The following is a 20,687-nucleotide window of genomic DNA, read 5'->3' as shown; positions in this document are numbered from 1 at the left end:
GTGAGGTTGACAATTGGGTGTACTACGTGGAAGTGAGGTTGACAATTGGGTGTACTACGTGGAAGTGAGGTTGACAATTGGGTGTACTATGTGGAAGTGAGGTTGAAAATTGGGTGTACTATGTGGAAGTGAGGTTGAAAATTGGGTGTACTATGTGGAAGTGAGGTTGACAATTGGGTGTACTATGTTGAAGTGAGGTTGACAATTGGGTGTACTACGTGGAAGGGTTCCTTACACCCTTTAATTTTGAATTTGATTTTAAAACTTTGGATGCGTCAGCACTTAGGCTATTTTGCACCCGTCACATTATACGGGGTCCAGCCCCTTACCGTTACAAATAACAACTATAACGTTGCATAACTAAAAATCTTAAAATATTCTGACTTCCGTTAAAAGCTGAGGGTGTAAACGGGCACTCAGCACACATAGGGACAAAAAACAGGACAACACACACAAAATTATACTGGCCATAGTGCCAGTCGCCAGAGCCTCGTTCGTCTTCAAAATGCAGTCCAGGGTGTACTATGTGGAAGTGAGGTTGACAGTTGGGTGTACTATGTGGAAGATCACCCCTTACACCCTTTAAATTCCTTAAAAAGCACAGATATATGCTTGTACCAGTGGCATATTCTGAAAGTTTGACCTGGTTTACTGAAATAATTATTATATGTTGCATATATTTATTACATATTAATTAGAAACAACAGAAATATAAAGCCAAAACAGGCATGCAAGTAAATAACAAAAATCTGCCAACTTCAAATTTAACGGCTATTTCTACATATATGGGCGAAGTTGGGTTACCGGTGGTAAACCAGATAACATAAGAAAATACACCACTGGTTGGTATGTATACTCCAGTCTGAGAAAATAAATTAGCAAAACATGGAAATATGCCTCTTGCCTACCCTGACCCTCCCAAATAACAACAAAAAGGCAAAGTTGCATATTGTCTGTGTTTTGGGACACTAAAGGTATAACACTGACATATTGCCTACAATGACAGGAGCACACTACAGAAATCTAAGTATTATTAACATATCTATAAAGTAATCAAACTGTTTTCATTACCATAGACATTACATAAATATTACTAAATCAGTGTTTGGTACTTGTGGAAAATATGTTTCAATAATTGCAACTTATGATGCTGAGTCAACATAAAAGGAAATATGTTTCCCAATAGGGATAAAATGCACAACTAAACAAATGTATACTAGACTTGCACAATGCGTCATACAGGTTTTAACCCTTAGAAGCCGAGGCTGATTTTTCAGGTATTTACTCAAACGACGAGCATGTTTTTAATGGGAAATTTGAAATTCTGCATGCTTCTAAATGAAATTTTATATTTCCGGGACTAAGAATGTTAGAGTTACAAATGATACCTCATTTTGTTCCGTATACTTTGGGCTATAATCCTGATGGAAAAAAATACATTTTCCATGATCAGTTAGAAGAAGAAAAAAGGAAAAGTAACTATTTTTTACATGAAATTTGAAATTCATCTGACCCCCATGCAGGCTACGCCAGGACGTGAATCTACAAAAGGAGCCCCCTTCTGCTGGCCCCCCTGTGCTTTTGGCACCGGGGATGTCAGAAGGTCGTACTTCTATTGCCAAAAGTGTGTTTTGAAACACCAAAATTGAGAAAGAAGCGATGTTTTTGAAACCAATGAAAATAAATCGCAATGGTCATCATCTCCCCCAAAATAGTAACAACGAAATTAAACTTTACTAATTGTTAGTTACATACCTCTAGACTCATGCAGAACTCAATACATGTATATCCGAACATTATCCGAGACACAGTATGTCCAAAAAGTCACATACTACGAGAAAAAACTCCTTGTGACAGTATGTCACAAGCCGGCATTTAAGGGTTAAATCAACTTAAACTTAAGTTCGTTACCTTTTTTCCAGTTTTGTTGGGACCTGTACGCGTATTCGTCTATTTCCTGTCTTGTCAATTTATACTTCTCTGCCAAGTTTTCTGCTGTCATACCCATTGAAGTCTTGCAGTGCAAATCTGTCAGACCAACCCACAGGGCATCTTCCACTTTATAATCTGTGCCCAGTTTTGTTCCGAATCGGATGTTCCGAATGACAAATGGCACCTGGCTCATGTTTTCTGTCCCACCAGCAAGAACAACTTTTGAATCTCCCATTATAATCTCCTACAATAAGCAAAAAATAATAGATGTCAAATAATGTAGAAAATTTTGAGTTTTTGCTTTAAGTTTACTTTTAGCACAGATAGATTAATCGGGACTGGACGTACAGTTCAAAGTGGGATCCGAACCACTACACCCTTCCACCTGGTACCAAACCTGGGATCCCTTGATTACAAGGCAATGATGTTACCACTATGCCATCGGGCAGGCTACCTAATGTAGATATAGTGAATGATCGTATCAAGTGCAAGGATATCAGTTATTATACATCTATGGAAATAAATTATTATTATTATTACAGTATAACCTTACTTCTTACATTTGCATATATTTTTTAACATTTTAAATTCTTTTAGTCACGTTGGACAGTTGCCCATATAAGAGGTGTGGCTAGAAAAAAACCGGACTGTTGCTACAAAATCTTTTATTGGTTATTTTATACAATACTAACATTATCCTCTTCAAAGTACTCCCCTGAATTATCGATACACCTCTCCATATGGATCTTCCATTGCTGGAAATCATTTTCTGAAACCATGTTCATGACCTCCGTCGCTTTTGTTTTCACAGATTCTACGGTCGTAAATCTTGTTCCTTTTAGTGCTGATTTGATCTTTGGGAATAAAAAAAAAGTCGCATGGAGCAAGATCCAGTGAATAGGGTGGATGTTCTAACACTGGGATCCCATGCTTGGCCAAAAAAAACCTTGACTGACAGGTGTGGGCAGGAGCATTGTCCTCATGAAGAATCCATGACTTGCTTTTCCACAAATCACGTTGTAGTCTTCTTGGTCGCTCACGAAGGGTCGTCAGAACCATAATGTAATAATGTTGGTTGTTTTGCAATAGCTCGAATACTCAAGCGACGATCTTTTTTAATCAATTTACCGACATTTGCAATGTTTGATTCAGTTTTGACGTGCAAGGCCGTCCAGGATGCCAGTCGTCCACTATCACTTCTCGTCCCTCTTTAAACCTTTGAAATCACTCTAACACTTGCGTGCATGATAAACACTCATCTCCGTATACTTCCTTCAACAAACCATAAGTTTCTGTGGCGGATTTTCCGAGTTTCATAAGAGACAACAAATGAATATGCTATTCCACTTTCACACTTAACATTTTTCCGACGGAGCACAGATGTACGGTTCACTTCATCCACAAGCTACAGCGGAACTGATCGCCGCGCACCCTGGGAAATCACACAGTCCATACGCAGGATATCACGTTATAGACTCATGCACCGCTTAACCTTGACGTGCTTGCCGTTTATCCACAGCAACATCAATCCGGTTTTTTTCTAGCCACACCTCGTATATATATCACCGAATCGAAAGGTCAATGATAAAAGAGATTTAGATTGTATATATATGAAGACACGTTTATTTTAACTTCAGTCGAGTTCCGGATGCCTTTAGATTACACCGTAACCCGAAGCAGTGGTTCGCAGTGCACACTAAGTTACGACAGCAAGGAAAGTGGACACAAGGACCACCTGCAAAGCAAGCCAGAACAGAAGAAGCAGCATAACCATCATCATTTCCTTCATACTCTCCACAAAGTGCTGGAACACCAGCTTCATCTTCATCAGGTTAGTGAGCATGTTCAATTTTTTTTTTACTTCGAGAAGTGACAAAAAGCAACATAAGCTTCGAGACCTGAAATATTGCTTCATCTTACTATGAGGACGATGGAAGGGAGAGATAGAGCTCATGCAACATCCAGCGATGGAAGAACCAGTCCTGATCAGGATGCATACGAGAACATGATATCTCGCCAGCTGGGTCGATTGTGGAACAACCTCAAGGTGATACAATCTCCAGACAGATGAACAGCAGGTTCAACGTTAAACTGTTAAGAGGCATACGGCATACGGGGGGGGGGGGGGGGGCAGTACCCCTTGAACAGAATCAACAAATCCAACTACTGGCGATTGGTCAGAGGAAGTGACAGCTACGTCCATCAATTCGCCATGCACAATCTAGCCACGTTCGACACAAGAGACCAGTGGGACACATACGCCGGATGCCAAACATTCTATGTACAGCATCTTGACGGCCACATGAACAAGTAGGCCAATCAGATACTACTCAGGAATGTCATAAAAATTACCAGTCTCTGGTTAACATTATTCCGGTGTAAGAAAACACACGTACAACAACTACAGGAATAGGATAAACTAGTGGATATTGATAGTCATCAATCTATTTCTATGGAAGTGGTGTTTTACTATGCATCATAAGTGTGGCTGAAATCATTACATACAGTTGTATCAAGAAGAGTAAGACCAGGTCAGTTCAGACAATAAAGCAATTTGTTTAGTCTTCTCGCAGTTGCTACACAAGAAAATGGTTCTCTTTTGCTTGTATTCAAGTTCCCCAGTTTATCACATTTGCAACCTTCCTTCCTCGCTTCAATGTTAACCCTACGGTTGGCACACTGGGGCATTGAGTAGCCCAAAACTTTGGTGGTTTCTAGACATGGCTGGCGTCATCCATCCACCTATTCTTCCATTGGAGTTTCTGCTGCCATGCAAGGAACAGTGCCTTTCTTAGGACTCCCTTGTCTACATCGAAGAGGCATCCTTCAATTTGGTTACACTCTCGGGGCACTGAGTGACCCCACACAACTGGTTGTGTAACATTGATTTGCTTTATTTTACTTTGCTTCTTGTGCCACTCTTGACGAAGATGGGGATGAGTGATGACATGATGAAATTGATGAATGGACACTCACAAACATCCATGCCCAGACCAGGATTCGTACCACAATGTGCTAACCACACCGGCACAGGGGCCGTCAGGTTGGGTAAGAAAACTTCCCATTTCAATATTATTGGGATATATGAGTGACCCTGCCTGACTGGTCATGCAAGTCGAGCTTTAATTTTTATGATTATTATTTTGCATCTATTATTAGTTTTATCACCGATCACTCTTATAGCAATGAAGTTTGATCTATACTCAATATGTCTATCCATTCATCATGCCATTTAGCGGATGGAAAAATACAGATTTGTAAACAATTGTAAACTCAAATATACAAATAAAGAATGTAAGAACCTAGGGATATAAATTAAGGTATTTATTTATAAATTTAAAACAAGTCTCACAACTAAAAATCTTCCAGCAATTTCTATATTTTTCATTAAATCTCCCTCTTTACCTAAAATTGGACCTGGATTCTCCCTTCATGTAGCAACACTGTATCTGACAAGTGTGGCACTGAAAGCAGGAAGGAACAAGCAGTATTCTCCTGCCAACTCTCTTTGCAGCAGTGGAAATGGCCCCACCGGTCACATGTTTATTAAATAGCCACTTGCTTCGGCTCCCTAGCTCTCCCTGCATACAATCATGTAGGAAACCCTGAGATCAAAAATGTGCAATGGGGAATGATTAATGGCATACACAAACCAATCTTTCAAGTTCTTTAAATAACCGAAATTCTGGTTTAGAAGTTTGTTTTAATAGTTTGCATTATATATACTGAGGAATTCCCTATTAAAGCTAAACATACAGGGTGTGTCAAAAGTAATAGCACAAACTGACACAAGTGAAAGTACACGATAATAGAAGCAAAAATGTCTGAGTAAACATGGCTCTGCAAATGAGCCATTTTCGAGATAATCACGAATGTATGATTACAAGCCGCTACTGACTTCATTGTTTGTAAATGTCGTCCTAGTTGGTAAAGTGCTAATAATGTGTGCAAATGTGTGGGTACAAGCCATACCACCTCTCGGAAATGTTCTGTTTGATTACAAGACCACTTCCCGGAAATGTTCTGTTTTGTAAACACAGAGCAAACGTCGGACCACGCAAGGAGCAAAGCAATCTGTGTTCACAAAATGGAATCAATGACGGCTTGTAACCACACATTCGCACACATTATTACCATTTTTACCAACTAGGACAACGTTTACAAACAATGAAGTCACTGGTGGCTTGTAATCACACATTCGCTATTACCTCGAAAATGGTTCGTTTGCAGACCCATGTTTACTGAGATTTTTTTGCTTCTATTATCATGTACTTTCACCTGTGCCAGTTTGAGCTATTACTTGTGAGACACCCTGTATTGAAGTGATACTGAGCGAAATCTGGAAAAGCTCTACTTGTCCACCTCTCCAGACTGATCAACGACCCGATCATTCAACGACAAAGCTGCATACCACTGAGTATGTAATCCTGGCCTCACATCCTCTGAGGACTTTCCGTGGAGGATAGAGGCTTTAACCTCTCGATGAAGGGTCGGAGTCACGGGATCGTAAGTAAAGTATAAAACATCCCGAATAGAAAAACACTGGCTCAATCTGGAATCAGAATTCATTGAGTATAGTGGACACTTTTGCGAGGCGACGTATAAGTTATGGTGCGAGATGCTTCAGTAAGTTGCACCTCGAACCCAGAACCTTACATTGAGCATCATCACGATTGGGTCACGGTAAGTGTGGAGAGAGCTTCGCTCTGGTATCCTTCTCCTTTCCTCTTCTTGACAGGATAGGCCAATTAAGTTATAAAATGAAAACCTCTTGCTTTTGTGATTTGCTGCAATCCCTTGTGACTCAAATGATCCCCAAGCTGACAACAGTGTCACACTTCAATATAAACATATATAAAGAAGTCTAATACGTACATGTGCTCCATTAACAATTGACTGGAAACCAGACCCACAGTGCCTGTGAACCGTAAGAGCTGGTCGATCAATGGGAATTCCACAGCGGAGCAGCACATGTCGTGAGACATAAGCAGCATCAGGTGATGTGGCCTGTAAAAAAGCAGACACAAAATCACTGTAAATCCCTATTACACTATGAATACAAACATACACATCAGATGTTATGCTTCCTTGCAAAATATTAACATGTTCTTTCTCTATAGAATGTGCAAAAGCACAAATAAACATGAACACGAGACTCCATAGCATACACAAGGTGCCACTCCGAGCATGGAAAATTCTCCTTTGTCCTTTACTAAATAAAAACCTATCAACATTTTAACCCTAGAACACTACCGTGTCCTATATTACATTGTAACTAGCGCTACGTGCATTTTACGTACATGAAGAAACTGATTTTCAACAGAACCTCTACATCATGAAAACAAAATGGCTATTCTTTTTTAACATTATTTTGTCTATTTTCCTTATATTGGTGTTTTGTTCTTCATTTAAAAATGTATAAATATGGTCTTATTAAGCATAGAATGTTTTAATAGAATGTCTTGACTGACGAGCATGTACGTACATTAAGACGAAGGCAAAAAGTTCAAACAATAATAATATTTATAACACTGTGAATAAGGAATGAATGTAAAGTTTTACAAGAAATAGTGATTGCTTCTAACTTTTTGTTTTTCAAAATCGAATTTACGAATGTCAAAATTACGTGAAAGATTTTCCTCGTTTTACTAGAGCAACTCAGTAAAAGTGATGTACAGTGCACAACAAAACATACAAAATCAAGACGTTCAGCACTTGCACCCTCCTTACCACACTGCTGCCTCGCGTCTGACAGAATGCCAGAGGCACTGCTAGGAGGAGGGGTTAGTGGGTGCGAGGTATTTTGAGGGCAAAGCATACGTAAATGCAGCGTGTCCACGCTAGAGGGATCGAGAAATAAATGCTCGCCATTTAAAACCAGATAAGGATATTGCTGTATTTTTCATATGACAGGAAAGGGAAACTCTCCGAGATTGTGCAACACTGTTTTCAGACAGTTACGCATGCACGTCAATAGCTTTTGTCTCGAAAGGAAGCCAGGCGCCATTCAGTAGTCGATCGCGCAGTGGAAAACATGTGGACACCGCAACAGAAAGTTCAATGCGTGTTATGGCTAGCAGAAGAGAAATCTGTTACTCGGGTTCAAGGCCGTGTTCGTCGTACGTGGAATGTGGATCCACCTGGTCATAAAGCGATTCTCCAATGGGACAGAACACTCCGAGAAACAGGTTCTTTACTACCGCAAACCGGCAAACATGCGAAAGTGTCTGTGAACGAGGCAACAATCGAACGTGTGAGAACGGCATTTGCAAGGAGTCCAAGGAAGTCTATCCGAAGAGCTAGTTCCGAACTTCAAATTCCTAGATCGACTATTCACAAGGTCTTACACAAGCGACTCCATTTGACTGCTTACAAGATCGAGCTTCATCACCACATAAAGCCAAATGATCGTCCGCTTAGGGCACATTTTGCAGCTGAAATGCTTGTGCGAATTGAAAATGACAACTCGTATCTGGACAAGATTGTTTTCTCGGATGAAGCAACCTTTCATTTATGCGGCAAAATCAATAGGCACAACTGCCGGATATGGGGTTCAGAGATGCCCCATGTTATTCAAGAACATGAGAGAGACATGCCTAAAGTGAATGTCTGGTGTGGATTGACGAGGAACTCTGTCATTGGACCATTCTTCTTCTTAGAGGCTACAGTCACAGGACATGTGTATCTGGACATGTTGCAGAACTTCGCCATAGACCAATTTCCCCCAGGATCGATTTTCCAGCAAGATGGAGCACCGGCCCATTATCATCGACAGGTGCGTGACTTCTTGGATGAACGTTTCCCCGATATGTGGATCGGAAGAGAAGGACCCCTTGCCTGGCCACCCAAGTCACCCGATTTGCCCTTTGGATTTTTTTTCTGGGGATATGTTAAGGACGTTGTTTATCAAGGAGACAGACCAAGAAATTTGCAGGAACTGAGGGGCCACATCACAAATGCAGTAGCGGTTGTGACTCCCCAAATGCTAGAGAACACTTGGCGGGAAGTTGAATACCGTTTAGATGTGTGCAGAGCCACCAAAGGTGCACATATCGAGTTGCATTGAACATCATCTGAAACTCGCTGAGTTTTGTATCAAGTAAAAGTTTATGTTACCAATACATTCTGTTCACTATAAATTATCACTTATCTCTCGATCCCTCTAGCGTGGACACCTTGTATTACGTACGTAAATTTTATGCAATATACTAATCTGCATAATACATAATTCTTGCGCTAAACCTCAACGTTCACAATACAACATTTCATGTTTTTTTCACATTTGGTACCCTTGACACTCTGTATCCCCTCAAAAGATTGAAATATTTTGTATGGTTTAAGATGATTATGTTATGAACTTTTTTCAGTTGCTATTAGCTCCCAGAAATGTGCTACTGTTACCTTACCATGAAGCAGAACAGCCCGAAGGCTTTGCGCAAGTGATTATAGCACCCAAGATGACATTCCACAGCAGCAGCTATAATTTTACATCGTTAGGTTAGGATTGTTAGGTTTGGGACTGATAGTTATTTTCAACTTGTTAAATTCGCTATTTGAGAGTGCATACAAATGGTTTTTACTAATAAAAAGCAGCAAAAGTTTTTCAAAATGGCAGGGCTTTACTTCCGTGAGCCATACTTTGGAATCAAATATCTCTGTAATTTGTTTTTTTTCCACATCCTCGAACAAATTTTATATTAAGGCTCAGTTGGACAATTTTTTTCATATTTTCCTCTCCATTTGAAAAACCTCTTGGATATTTCAAAATATGAAAAATTACATACGCTTAGAATTGCTTCTAGAGCACGGACATGAATTTTCGTGTAGTTTTCTTTCACTGTTGTCTAAATATTATCAATAGTTTAATAGACTCACATAATCATGAAACTATAGATAAACCATTGACAACAGTGAAAGAAAACCACAAGAAAATTCACGTCAATGCTCTAGAAGCAATTCTAAGAGTATGTAATTTTTCATATTTCGAAATATCCAAGAGGTTGTTCGAATGGAGAAGAAAATTTGGAAAAATTCGCCCATTCAAATGCCAAAGGTCCAGCCGAGCCTTAATTAAAACAAATCTGTCTATTAAAAAAAATCAGCATAATTCAATGGGTCAATATTATTCCACACTCCTTACTACATACTTAAAATAAAAACGAAGCAAATTAAGAATATAGAGAATGTCTCCAATTTCGTTAATTTTTTGTATACTAACTAAATTTGGCCTTCTAATCACGAATATGTTGTTAAAATGCGGGGGACATGTCTCGAAATAGGGAAAAAAGCCAATATTAAGTTCACATTTTTTTTATTTTTAAAAAAAGCTGTATCACATTGTTTTACAAACAAAATTTTAACTAAGCTTGCCTAACCTAATCTTACCTTACCGGAAATGGTTCGGGGGGCTATCTGTGAATGGTTTGTGGCAACATATATATACATAAGTGTACAATTTTTTTTCACGTGACCCCCACATTTTAACAACAGATTCGTGATTAGAAGGCCAAATTTAGTTAGTATACTAAATATTAACGAAATTGGAGACATTCTCTGTATTCTTAATTCTTACCATAAAAACAATAACCCACCCTAATTACCATGGGAACAAGGTTTTTGATTTTACATTCGCAGATTTTACATTTTCACACATTGGCCCCAACAGAGGTAAATTTTATAAAATTATTTTATAATAACAACCATCCTAAGGTTGTTCAAATGAGGACAATTTCAAAATAATTACTATTTGGTCTAGGAATTAATTCATGCGCCTGGACAAGAGATTGCGTAACGAGCATATCGTCCCACAGTTCCGTGTAGCCACACATGCGTTGAAAACTCCTGTCAGCGCGCATCGTTCGTAGTATAGGGCAGTTGATTGACGTGTCAACAACAGCATTTTGTAGTCAACTGAACATGGCGCAGTTCGTGCCAGATAAAGTGTTTTTGCGGGGTGTTCTGCTTCATTACTTTAACATGCAGAAAAGTGCTACCGAAAGTCATCGTATTTTGGTGGAAGTGTATGGTGACCATGCGCTAGCTGAGCGATCATGTCAGAAGTGGTTTGCATGGTTTAGAAGTGGTGATTTCGGCCTGGAAGACCAAGAGCGACCTGGACAGCCAAAAAAATTGAGAAGACGAAGAATTGAGAGCATTGCTCGATCAGGATTCGTGTCAAACGCAGGAAGAACTTGCAGAAGCATTAGGCGTTGATCAAACAACAGTTTCCAAACGCCTCAAAGCCATGGGATTGATTCAAAAGATGTCACGTTGGGTTCCACATGAATTGAAAGACAGAGACGTTGAAAGACGAAAAACCATTTGCGAATTGCTGCTTCAAAGACAGAAAAGAAAGGGGTTTTTGCATCGCATTGTTACTGGCGATGAGAAGTGGATCCATTACGAGAACCCGAAATGAAAAAAGGCCTGGGTGAAGCCAGGTGAACGAGGTCCATCACAACCGAAACGAGATACTCACTGTGCAAAGGTTGTGCTGTGCATATGGTGGGATATGAAAGGTGTGGTGTACCATGAGCTGCTGCAACCGGGTGAAACTATCAATGGAGAACGTTATCGACGACAATTAATGTGTTTGAAGCAAGCTCTGGCCAGGAAACGACCACAATGGGAGAACAGACGTGATAAACTTATTTTTCAACATGATAATGCTCGCCACATGTCGCAAAACTGGTCAAAACCTATTTAGAAAATGTCGGATGGGAAGTTTTACCCCACCCGCTGTATTCACCAGACGTTGCTCCTTCGGACTACTACTTGTTCGATTGCATGAATAACGATTTGATTGGACAACGGTTCGAAAAATGGGTCTCTGACTGGATCGCTTCAAAGGATGAGGACTTCTTTCGCCACGGAATCCGTAACTTGCCTGACAGATAGGCGAAAGTGGTGGCTCGCGATGGACAATATTTTTCTTAAGGTATTTATGTACTTTGTGTTTCAACTACTGCCTCAATGTGTGCGTAACAACCGCACGAATTAATTCCTAGACCAAATATTTGACATAATACATACACTACGAGCATTTCCCACAACAACAGAGTCGACTATTTCTGGATTCACATTTCCTGCGGCAAGGGCTGCCTTGGCTGCTATCTCTTGAAGGTCCACACACGTCTTTTGCACCAGCTTCCCTCCCATCGTCCCAAATGGGGTTCGCTTGGCGGCAACAATGAAGATCCCTAGACATACAAATTAGATCATGCTTAAGCAACTATAAGAGATGGACACTGTTGTGGTTAATTCAAATTGTAATAATCACCAACAATTTGACTGGCGCAAGTTTGTTTTGTTTATTGCAATTTCAACATGTTAACACATACTGTGGAGTTATAGCGATTACTTAAGATTTTCTTCAATATATGCTTTCGTGGTTAGGTTAGGCAGAACAGGTTTGGTTCTCTTAGCATTGAAATAAAGTCGATAAATGCATTCTACTTAGGTTCCGATTTAATTCTACATTAATTCCCACTAGTCCACGATACTTACAGGCGCTTGTCAACAGAAAATATATTGTCCATGGCAAGCGAGCATGCTTGCGTAAGGTAATTTTTAAGTTTTTTTTTCCTTTTTTCAGCATAAATAACTTTTTACGAAATACAAACAGTGCTCATTACTTTAAGGAAGGATCAAATTCATGTGACAATGATTTCCAAATTTCTACGATAATTAGTCTTCCTGCTAGAAGAATTTGATAAAAAAAATATAAAAACAATCGGAACCGTTACCATTTGACTTACTAGTTTATCTATGGTGAATATCCAAACGACACTGTAGTGGTATTTGACCCAATATTTTAAGAGCCATACTCTGTCTCAAACTTCATAGATTTATGGGTTTTGGTTTGTTACCTCAACTCTTAAATCTATCCACAAAGTAATAATAAAACCCTGAAGATGAAGGCTGAGTAATGAAGACTTTACACTGAAGGGAAAAAGGCAAGTGGAACATGACGATTTCACACAAATGTCAAGCAAAGTCTGCTTGATCTAACAAATGTTGGATAAATGGTTTTGGTACCAGTTCCGTATATCGGAGACACATTAAAATTGGATATTTTGTGTTTCGCATGGTTCGTACTTACCAATTGTGTATTGCGGAACATAGTTCAAGGTGCCATTATGCTTTTTACACGGAAACAAACACTTTTTCTACTAAAATAAAGTATTTTTCTAAGTGCTACCGAACGCACGTAACGGTGCGATATCGCTTCTATTTTTCCATGAAAATCAAAGTGAACGCATTGTAACAACTTCCTAAGAAAATATGAAAAAGGGTTAATATGCTACACACTTTGTGCTTATTCGGAGGGTTGGGTCAGACTCTACTTTACGTCCTTTTCCTAAGGAATATGTATCATATATTGTTGGAAAGGTTATTTTATAAGGAATTCAACAAAGTAAATCCCAAGGCGAGGAAAAATTTCCTGGAGGAGAAAATCGAGAAAAACCAATGTTGTCCGGATATGTGTGATTGAACGTATTGAGGACATTTTTCGATGATGAGGCACATATTTAGGGGTGAAATGAGTGCAAATGGAACCTAACCTAACAGGCCTAAACTAACCTCGTAGGCATACCTCGTTCCCGTGAATGGTTAGTGACAGAAAGTGTAAAAAAAAAAACTTGCTTACCCTACGGATGCCGAAGCGCCGGCTGTCTGCTAGCACGGTTTTGCGTGATTGAACGTACTGAGGACATTTTTCGATGATGAGGCACATATTTAGGGGTGAAATGAGTGCTAATGGAACCTAACCTAACCTCGTTCCCGTGAATGGTTAGTGACAGAAAGTGTAAAAAAAAAAAAATTACTTACCCTACGCATGCCGGAGCACCGGCTGTCTGCTAGCACGGTTTTGTAAACGGGCAAGAAGGAGTGTGCAAGAAAGACGTAAACGGGCAAGAAGGACGTAAACTAGCCGAGGGTTGTCTAATGTCTGTTACATCCTTTCCACGTAGTAAAAATGTGCAAAATTTGTTACGACTTTACTATACCAGAGACACCTATCAATGATTTATTTTGCAATTTTTTACATTGCTAACGTACTATTCTGCATTGCGGAACATTTATTTAGGTGAAATAATGAATTTCTAACGAAAATAATGTCTATTTCTTACATTAACGAGTACTTACTGTTGTTCCTTATTTCCCACAAACCATCCACGGGTAGCCCCAAAAACCATTGACATTAGCCCAAAAATTCACGATAGCCCCACGAACCATCACGGGGACGAGGTATGCCTACTAGGTTAGGTTAGGCCTGTTAGGTTAGGTTCCATTAGCACTCCTTTCGTTCAATTTAGCATATACGGACAATACGGGAGCGTATTGTGCTCTCGTGCAGAAAGCAAATGGCGGCAGCAGCAATATCGCGTCGGAAATAGATTTTCGTACAAAACCACATGCATTCGCATTAAAATGGATCAAAACTACATTCCCGAACATCAACAACGCTACAGAAAATGATTTGTGTAAGTACTTTCTCCTGGGTCATTCCACGTCAGTTCAACCAGGCCAGGGAAGCCACCATCTCAGATTTTTATGAAACTTGGTACATTCAATCCTTCCATGGTGGTAAGAAACCACATAAAATTTTTCGCCTCTAACTCATCTGGTTTCAGAGTTATGGTTTCTCAAACTTTCAGCCAACTCTTGTTTTCCTTCATTTCCGAAGCCCTCATTGAAACCTGCAGTGCTTTACAAAAAAAATTCTATCTCGCTCACACATGATTCAATCCTTTTGAAATTTCACAACAATATTAACCAAACAATAGGCATTTCAGAAAAAAATATGACATCACGTGATATCAACATTTTAGTAAAACAAAAAAATAATAAAAAAAATATTAGCGGGATTTTGTTGCCGAAAACATGCCTTGCTAAAATTTCAATTATCATTAAAAGGGAATGAATTAATACCAGCATAAGTATTTTTAAAATTAACCTGGATATGTATTCTAACTTACCCAGCAATAAAAGTTATGGTTATTTTATTCCTTCTATAAATATAATATACTCTGTCTGATATTTGGATGAAATGGCTTCCGGAGTATTAACATATTTTGGTTAACTCAAAATCAATCAAATAATGTGTTATAAATTAATCAGTGAAGCAAACTCGAAATTCTACACTTTTGTTTATTATTTGAGCATTGTGTCTTATTATTTCCTTGCTTATTTATAAAATAATTTATCCATATATAAGCAAAATATATATGGTTCAAAAAAATCTTTGTTTAATGTTGTGTTCTTTGTAAGCAGCAGTTTGATGATATGTCAACATTACCTGAGACAGAATAGCAATGAAGATGACAATAATGATAATAATAATAATAATAATTTATATTATTTTATTAATATGAAATCATCATTGAACAATATCAGTTATTATGGTATCCCCTCCTGCTTCAACATTTGGTGTTTGATGATTTATCCATGTAGATATTTAAATGTGATTGACCAAAACACAGGTTTAAAAATTACTGAATATTCCATATATTGCCTATATATATTTTTTACCTTTCCATATATGTGCATGCAACATATACAAAAATTTACTTTGTGACACAAGTTGTATACTTTAACACGTTGGATTATCGTCCATTGAACTTAGAACCTTTTGCCATCCAGATGTTGTTTCTGGTGGATCAACAACAGCCAGCACATGGGGAATTGGTACTGCACATGTATCTTCATGTCTTAGCCAATAGAATGATGGGGAAGGAGCATGGGGGTGAAGAAACTTTACAACAACATCTCCTTGATCTTCATCCACTTGAGATACCATTCCAAAATACCACAACTGATCATACTTACAAGCAATGTAACATCCAGGAAAGAGTTCATCTATGGTTACAATAAAAGATTGAATCCAATCTAAGATGAGGCCCAAGGTTACCACTGGACTTCTGAGTCATGTACTGTACATCCTGTGGTAGTCTACTGTAAGAACTCTGTTGGGGAAAAGATTGTTTCATCACACTGCATCATATATAATGACCTGAAGCAAGATGTGAACATGGTTTACAAAATTCAAGGAATAGTCATTAGATTTCTGAAAAAAAATTCACATGTCAAGAAAATACACTATTTTCGTGACAGGAGTGCTGCTCAATACAACAACAAATCTAACTTTCTCAACTTGTGTCTGCATGAAGAGGACTTTCAGCTAGAGGCACAATGGTTATATTTTGCAACAAGCCATGGGAAATCAGAATGTAATGGGATTGTCGGAACAGCAAAACGCTTTGCACGAAAAGAGAGTTTACAGACACCATTTGAGAGACAGATCACAACAACAGGGGATTTTTACAATTTCTGTGTGGAAAAAATTACAAATATTGCATTTCACTTTATTGAGAAAGGTGAAGTTGATTCAACCCATTTGACACTTCGAAACCGGCTTACAGATGTACAAACAGTTCCAGGCACTAGTAGTTTCTACAATTTCAGACCTCTGGATTCTGCAGGCACCATTGTGGCTAGAAGAATCAGTCAAGATGAGCCCCATCTGTCACGTACTGTCTGAAAAACCACCATATCTTTTATTGTAACCGTACATGAACTCTTTCCTGGATGTTACATTGCTTGTATGATCAGTTGTGGTATTTTGGAATGGTATCTCAAGTGGATGAAGATCAACGGGATGTTGTTGTAAAGTTGATCCACCAGAAACAACATCTGGATGGCAAAGGTTCTAAGTTCAATGGACAAGATAATCCAACGTGTCAAAGTATACAACTTGTGTCACAAAGTAAATTTTTGTATATGTTGCATGCACATATATGGAAAGGTAAAAAATATATATAGGCAATATATGGAATATTCAGTAATTTTCAAACCTGTGTTTTGGTCAATCACATTTAAATATCTACATGGATAAATCATCAAACACCAAATGTTGAAGCAGGAGGGGATACCATAATAACTGATATTGTTCAATGATGATTTCATATTAATAAAATAATATAAATTATTATTATTATTATTATCATTATTGTCATCATAAACAAGGCAAGAGGTTTAGTAGCTGATCTTGTTGAAACCTACAATTTGAATTTATGTTGATGTATAAAATTGTAGGATCTACTGTTTTATTTTATAATTATGTATTCAATTTTTTAATTTTGTATAACATAGTGGTTGTTTAATCGTTATCATCACTTCAATAAATATGATCATTATTATTATTAGAACAATACACAGTTAATTGCACAATATTATATAACAATAAACAATTATTAGTATCAGAGACATAATAGATCTCATTGAAAACTGTAACTTGAAGTGTAAATGTGCTAACTTGTTATGTTATGTTATTCTGCAGCTTATGTATTTTATTCATGTAACTTTGTACTTTTGTATTTGACTTAGTGCTGTATTAGGTTTCATACTGTGTTCAACACTTAAAATAAACTATTATTATTATTATCTTCATTGCTATTCTGTCTCAGGTAATGTTGACATACCATCAAACTGCTGCTTACAAAGAACACAACATTAAACAAAGATTTTTTTGAACCATATATATTTTGCTTATATATGGATAAATTATTTTATAAATAAGCAAGGAAATAATAAGACAACAATGCTCAAATGATAAACAAAAGTTTAGAATTTCGAGTTTGCTTCACTGATTAATTTATAACACATTATTTGATTGATTTTGAGTTAACCAAAATATGTTAATACTCCGGAAGCCATTTCATCCAAATATCAGACAAAGTATATTATATTTATAGAAGGAATAAAATAACCATAACTTTTATTGCTGGATAAGTTAGAATACATATCTAGGTTAATTTTAAAAATACTTATGCTGGTATTAATTCATTCCCTTTTAATGATAATTGAAATTTTAGCAAGGCATGTTTTCGGCAACAAAATCCCGCTAATATTTTTTTTATTAATTTTTTGTTTTACTAAAATATTGATATCACGTGATGTCATATTTTTTTCTGAAATGCCTATTGTTTGGTTAATATTGTTGTGAAATTTCAAAAGGATTGAATCATGTGTGAGCGAGATAGAATTTTTTTTGTAAAGCACTGCAGGTTTCAATGAGGGCTTCGGAAATGAAGGAAAACGAGAGTTGGCTGAAAGTTTGAGAAACCATAACTCTGAAACCAGATGAGTTAGAGGCGAAAAATTTTATGTGGTTTCTTACCACCATGGAAGGATTGAATGTACCAAGTTTCATAAAAATCTGAGATGGTGGGTTCCCAAACCTCTTTTTTTTGGTTGAATTGATATGGAATGACCCTCCTGTAAATTTGAAGAAATCCGTCTCTGATATAGTAAAGTGTTTGAAGAAATCCGTCTCTTGTATAGTAAAGAGTTCCCCAAAATTTAGAAAACTGTGCGCGGATGTATCGTGCGGCCGAATTTCCCCTGCACGTAAATATATCTTATTGAATTATGACCATTTTTTGTGACGTGCTTATTTATTTGTTTCAATTATGTGTATCTACTACTAATAAAACGTGTTTACAAATGAAAAATAAGGTGGCGGAAGACTGAATTCGATCCGCACCACGAAAATTCGAACACTTTCTTGAAAATAAAAAATAACTACATGAAAAAGAAAATAATTTAGAACTACATATATTAGGTATTTATTGGGAGCGAATTTACAATATAGAGAAAGTCTCCAATTTTGTTAATTTTCGGTATACTAACTAATTTTGATCTCCTAATCACGAATCTGTTGAAAAAAACCGGGGGTCACGTCTGAAAATTTGAAAAAAAGCCAATTGAATTTTTTTTATATATAGGTGTATATGCGTAGTTTTACGAACAAAAATGTAATCTCCTGTCATTGTGTCCAACCACACCGTTGTTTTACAAGAAAATGATTTATGATGTTCAATTCTAGTACGATCCCTATTTTTTCGATGAATTTAGGGGTGAAATGAGTGCTAATGGAACCTAACCTAACAGGCCTAACCTAACCTCGTGTGAATGGTTCGTGGGGCTACCCGTGGATGTTTTTTGGGGCTAACGTCAATGGTTTGTGGGTCTACCCGTGGATGGTTTTTGGGGCTAACGTCAATGGTTTGTGGGGCTACCCGTGGATGGTTTTTGGTGCTAACAAACCATTTTTCATCAAAATGTACAATTTCCAGACGTGATCCCCGGTTTTTTACAACAGATTCGTGATTAGGTGGCCAAAATTAGTTAGTATACCGAAAATTAACGAAATTGGAGACTTTCTCTATATTGTAAATTCTTACCATTTATTGTTATAAAGAAATACTAACCTTTTGTTAGCGATGCCATTTCAAAGTTTGTACTGAATTCAGTCGCTTTGGTGTGGCTTTTTAGTAACTAATTTGTTAGCCTAGTTTATGACTGTAAATTCTTCTTCTTCGCCGACCACACAGAAAGATTCGTGGTTCTTTGGTGTTTAACGAGTGCATGGTGATTTGCTTATTTTTAGTTTATCTTTTCACTTTCAAGGTTAGTTTAGTATCAAAGGTCACTTTACGTTTCACATCGACCACAAGGAAAAAAACCTTGGGACGAGAAGTCCCCGCGCAACTTTCCCTTCTTCCCTCCACCTCGGGCCATAAGGAAGCATGGTGAACTCTCCCCCTCCCCTACTCGCGGGGGTACAGTGCACATGACTCGCGGGTCTGCGAAAGAGAAGCACTATGGCGCCTCAATACGCCGGGTGGTCAAAATTGGAACTATTGGATACTCTACTGCAAGTGTTGCTATATGCACGAAAAAGTACCCAAAGTAACAGCAGTTCTTTTCTTTTTCACCCCAGAGAGAAGATTTTAACCTCCTGAAAATAAGCCACAATACCAGTATTATTTACATACAGTAGGGTTTGGTTCATTTGGTTGTGAAGGATCCCACCTGAATTACTCTCTTCTCTTTCACTCCCCTTCATGCAGAGGCGAGGCTTCCGGTCATCGGGAGTTGCGGGGATGACAAAGCAAAATAATAAAAATATTGCTTTTAAAATATTTTATGGAAGAAGAAAAATAAATCAGAATATTCGCATATTTGAGCGAAATTAGTCAAGTAAAACCATTAAACAGCTAGAAATACGCAAGAGATTCGCTAATTTTAGCGCATCGATAGGAGTCTCCAGTCTACACCCCCTTTCCTCCGTGCCCAAACGTCCCGCTGTGTTTCCATTGAGTGCAATGATGTTAGGCGGACCAGTTCATCGCAGCAGGTCTGCGAATCAAAGGTCCTTGCACCGCTTCTCCCCCGCTTTTGAAGGTCTGGTCATGAGAGACCTTTTTCTTTTTTTCCAGCCTCCTTGTTTACAAACACGGCAGGGTTTCTGTGACATCAAGATGAAACTTCTCAGAATATCCAGCACTGTAAATCATGCAACGCTCTTGTTTTTAAAGAGAAAAAAACATATTGAAGAGCATCGCAACGCAACTTACACACAATACATGATGAAAGTAATGGTGCATAGAAAGAAAAACATAAGTAAGCAAAAGCATAAATTTCCCCACGGTTAGTGCTAGAAAGAACTGGAAAAAAAGCAGTTCTGGATCCATTCTATTTTCTTCATAGTATTTCTTCTTTTAATTTTTTTGGATCCGGCGGTTCAAATATAGACCGTAGAACGTGTTAAAAATGTAAACATAAACATTGGTGAGGTCTTGCCCGGTCCCCCCGGAACTTCCGGTTTAGGCCAGTCCCCGTTGTTGCCAGTGCAGATTCACCTGCATACGAAGTAAGAAATGAGCGCTTGTTTACATCAGTTGTGC

At 38.1% G+C, this 20,687-nt stretch overlaps 1 protein-coding gene across 1 annotated transcript in view; it reads right to left on the bottom strand.

The window, feature by feature from the left end:
- LOC145981964 (3-ketoacyl-CoA thiolase, mitochondrial-like) overlaps nucleotides 1–19,512 on the bottom strand; it is a 44,912-nt gene extending 25,400 nt beyond the window's left edge. Inside the window, exons 1-4 of the mRNA XM_083115471.1 lie at nucleotides 19,209–19,512; nucleotides 11,965–12,131; nucleotides 6,808–6,939; nucleotides 1,912–2,176 (exon numbers count right to left, since the gene is read on the bottom strand). Of these exons, the coding sequence (XP_082971597.1) occupies nucleotides 1,912–2,176; nucleotides 6,808–6,939; nucleotides 11,965–12,131; nucleotides 19,209–19,227 (583 nt within the window). The 5' untranslated portion in view covers nucleotides 19,228–19,512. The remainder of the gene's footprint in view (nucleotides 1–1,911; nucleotides 2,177–6,807; nucleotides 6,940–11,964; nucleotides 12,132–19,208) is intronic.
- Nucleotides 19,513–20,687: the final 1,175 nt, after the last annotated feature.

This window comes from Lepisma saccharinum, chromosome 30 (genome assembly GCF_977018435.1).
Source record: "Lepisma saccharinum chromosome 30, izLepSacc3.1, whole genome shotgun sequence".
Classification (NCBI taxonomy): Eukaryota; Metazoa; Arthropoda; class Insecta; order Zygentoma; family Lepismatidae; genus Lepisma; species Lepisma saccharinum.
The sequence above is the reverse complement of the archived record's forward strand: the minus strand, read 5'-3'. Positions and strand labels throughout refer to the sequence as shown.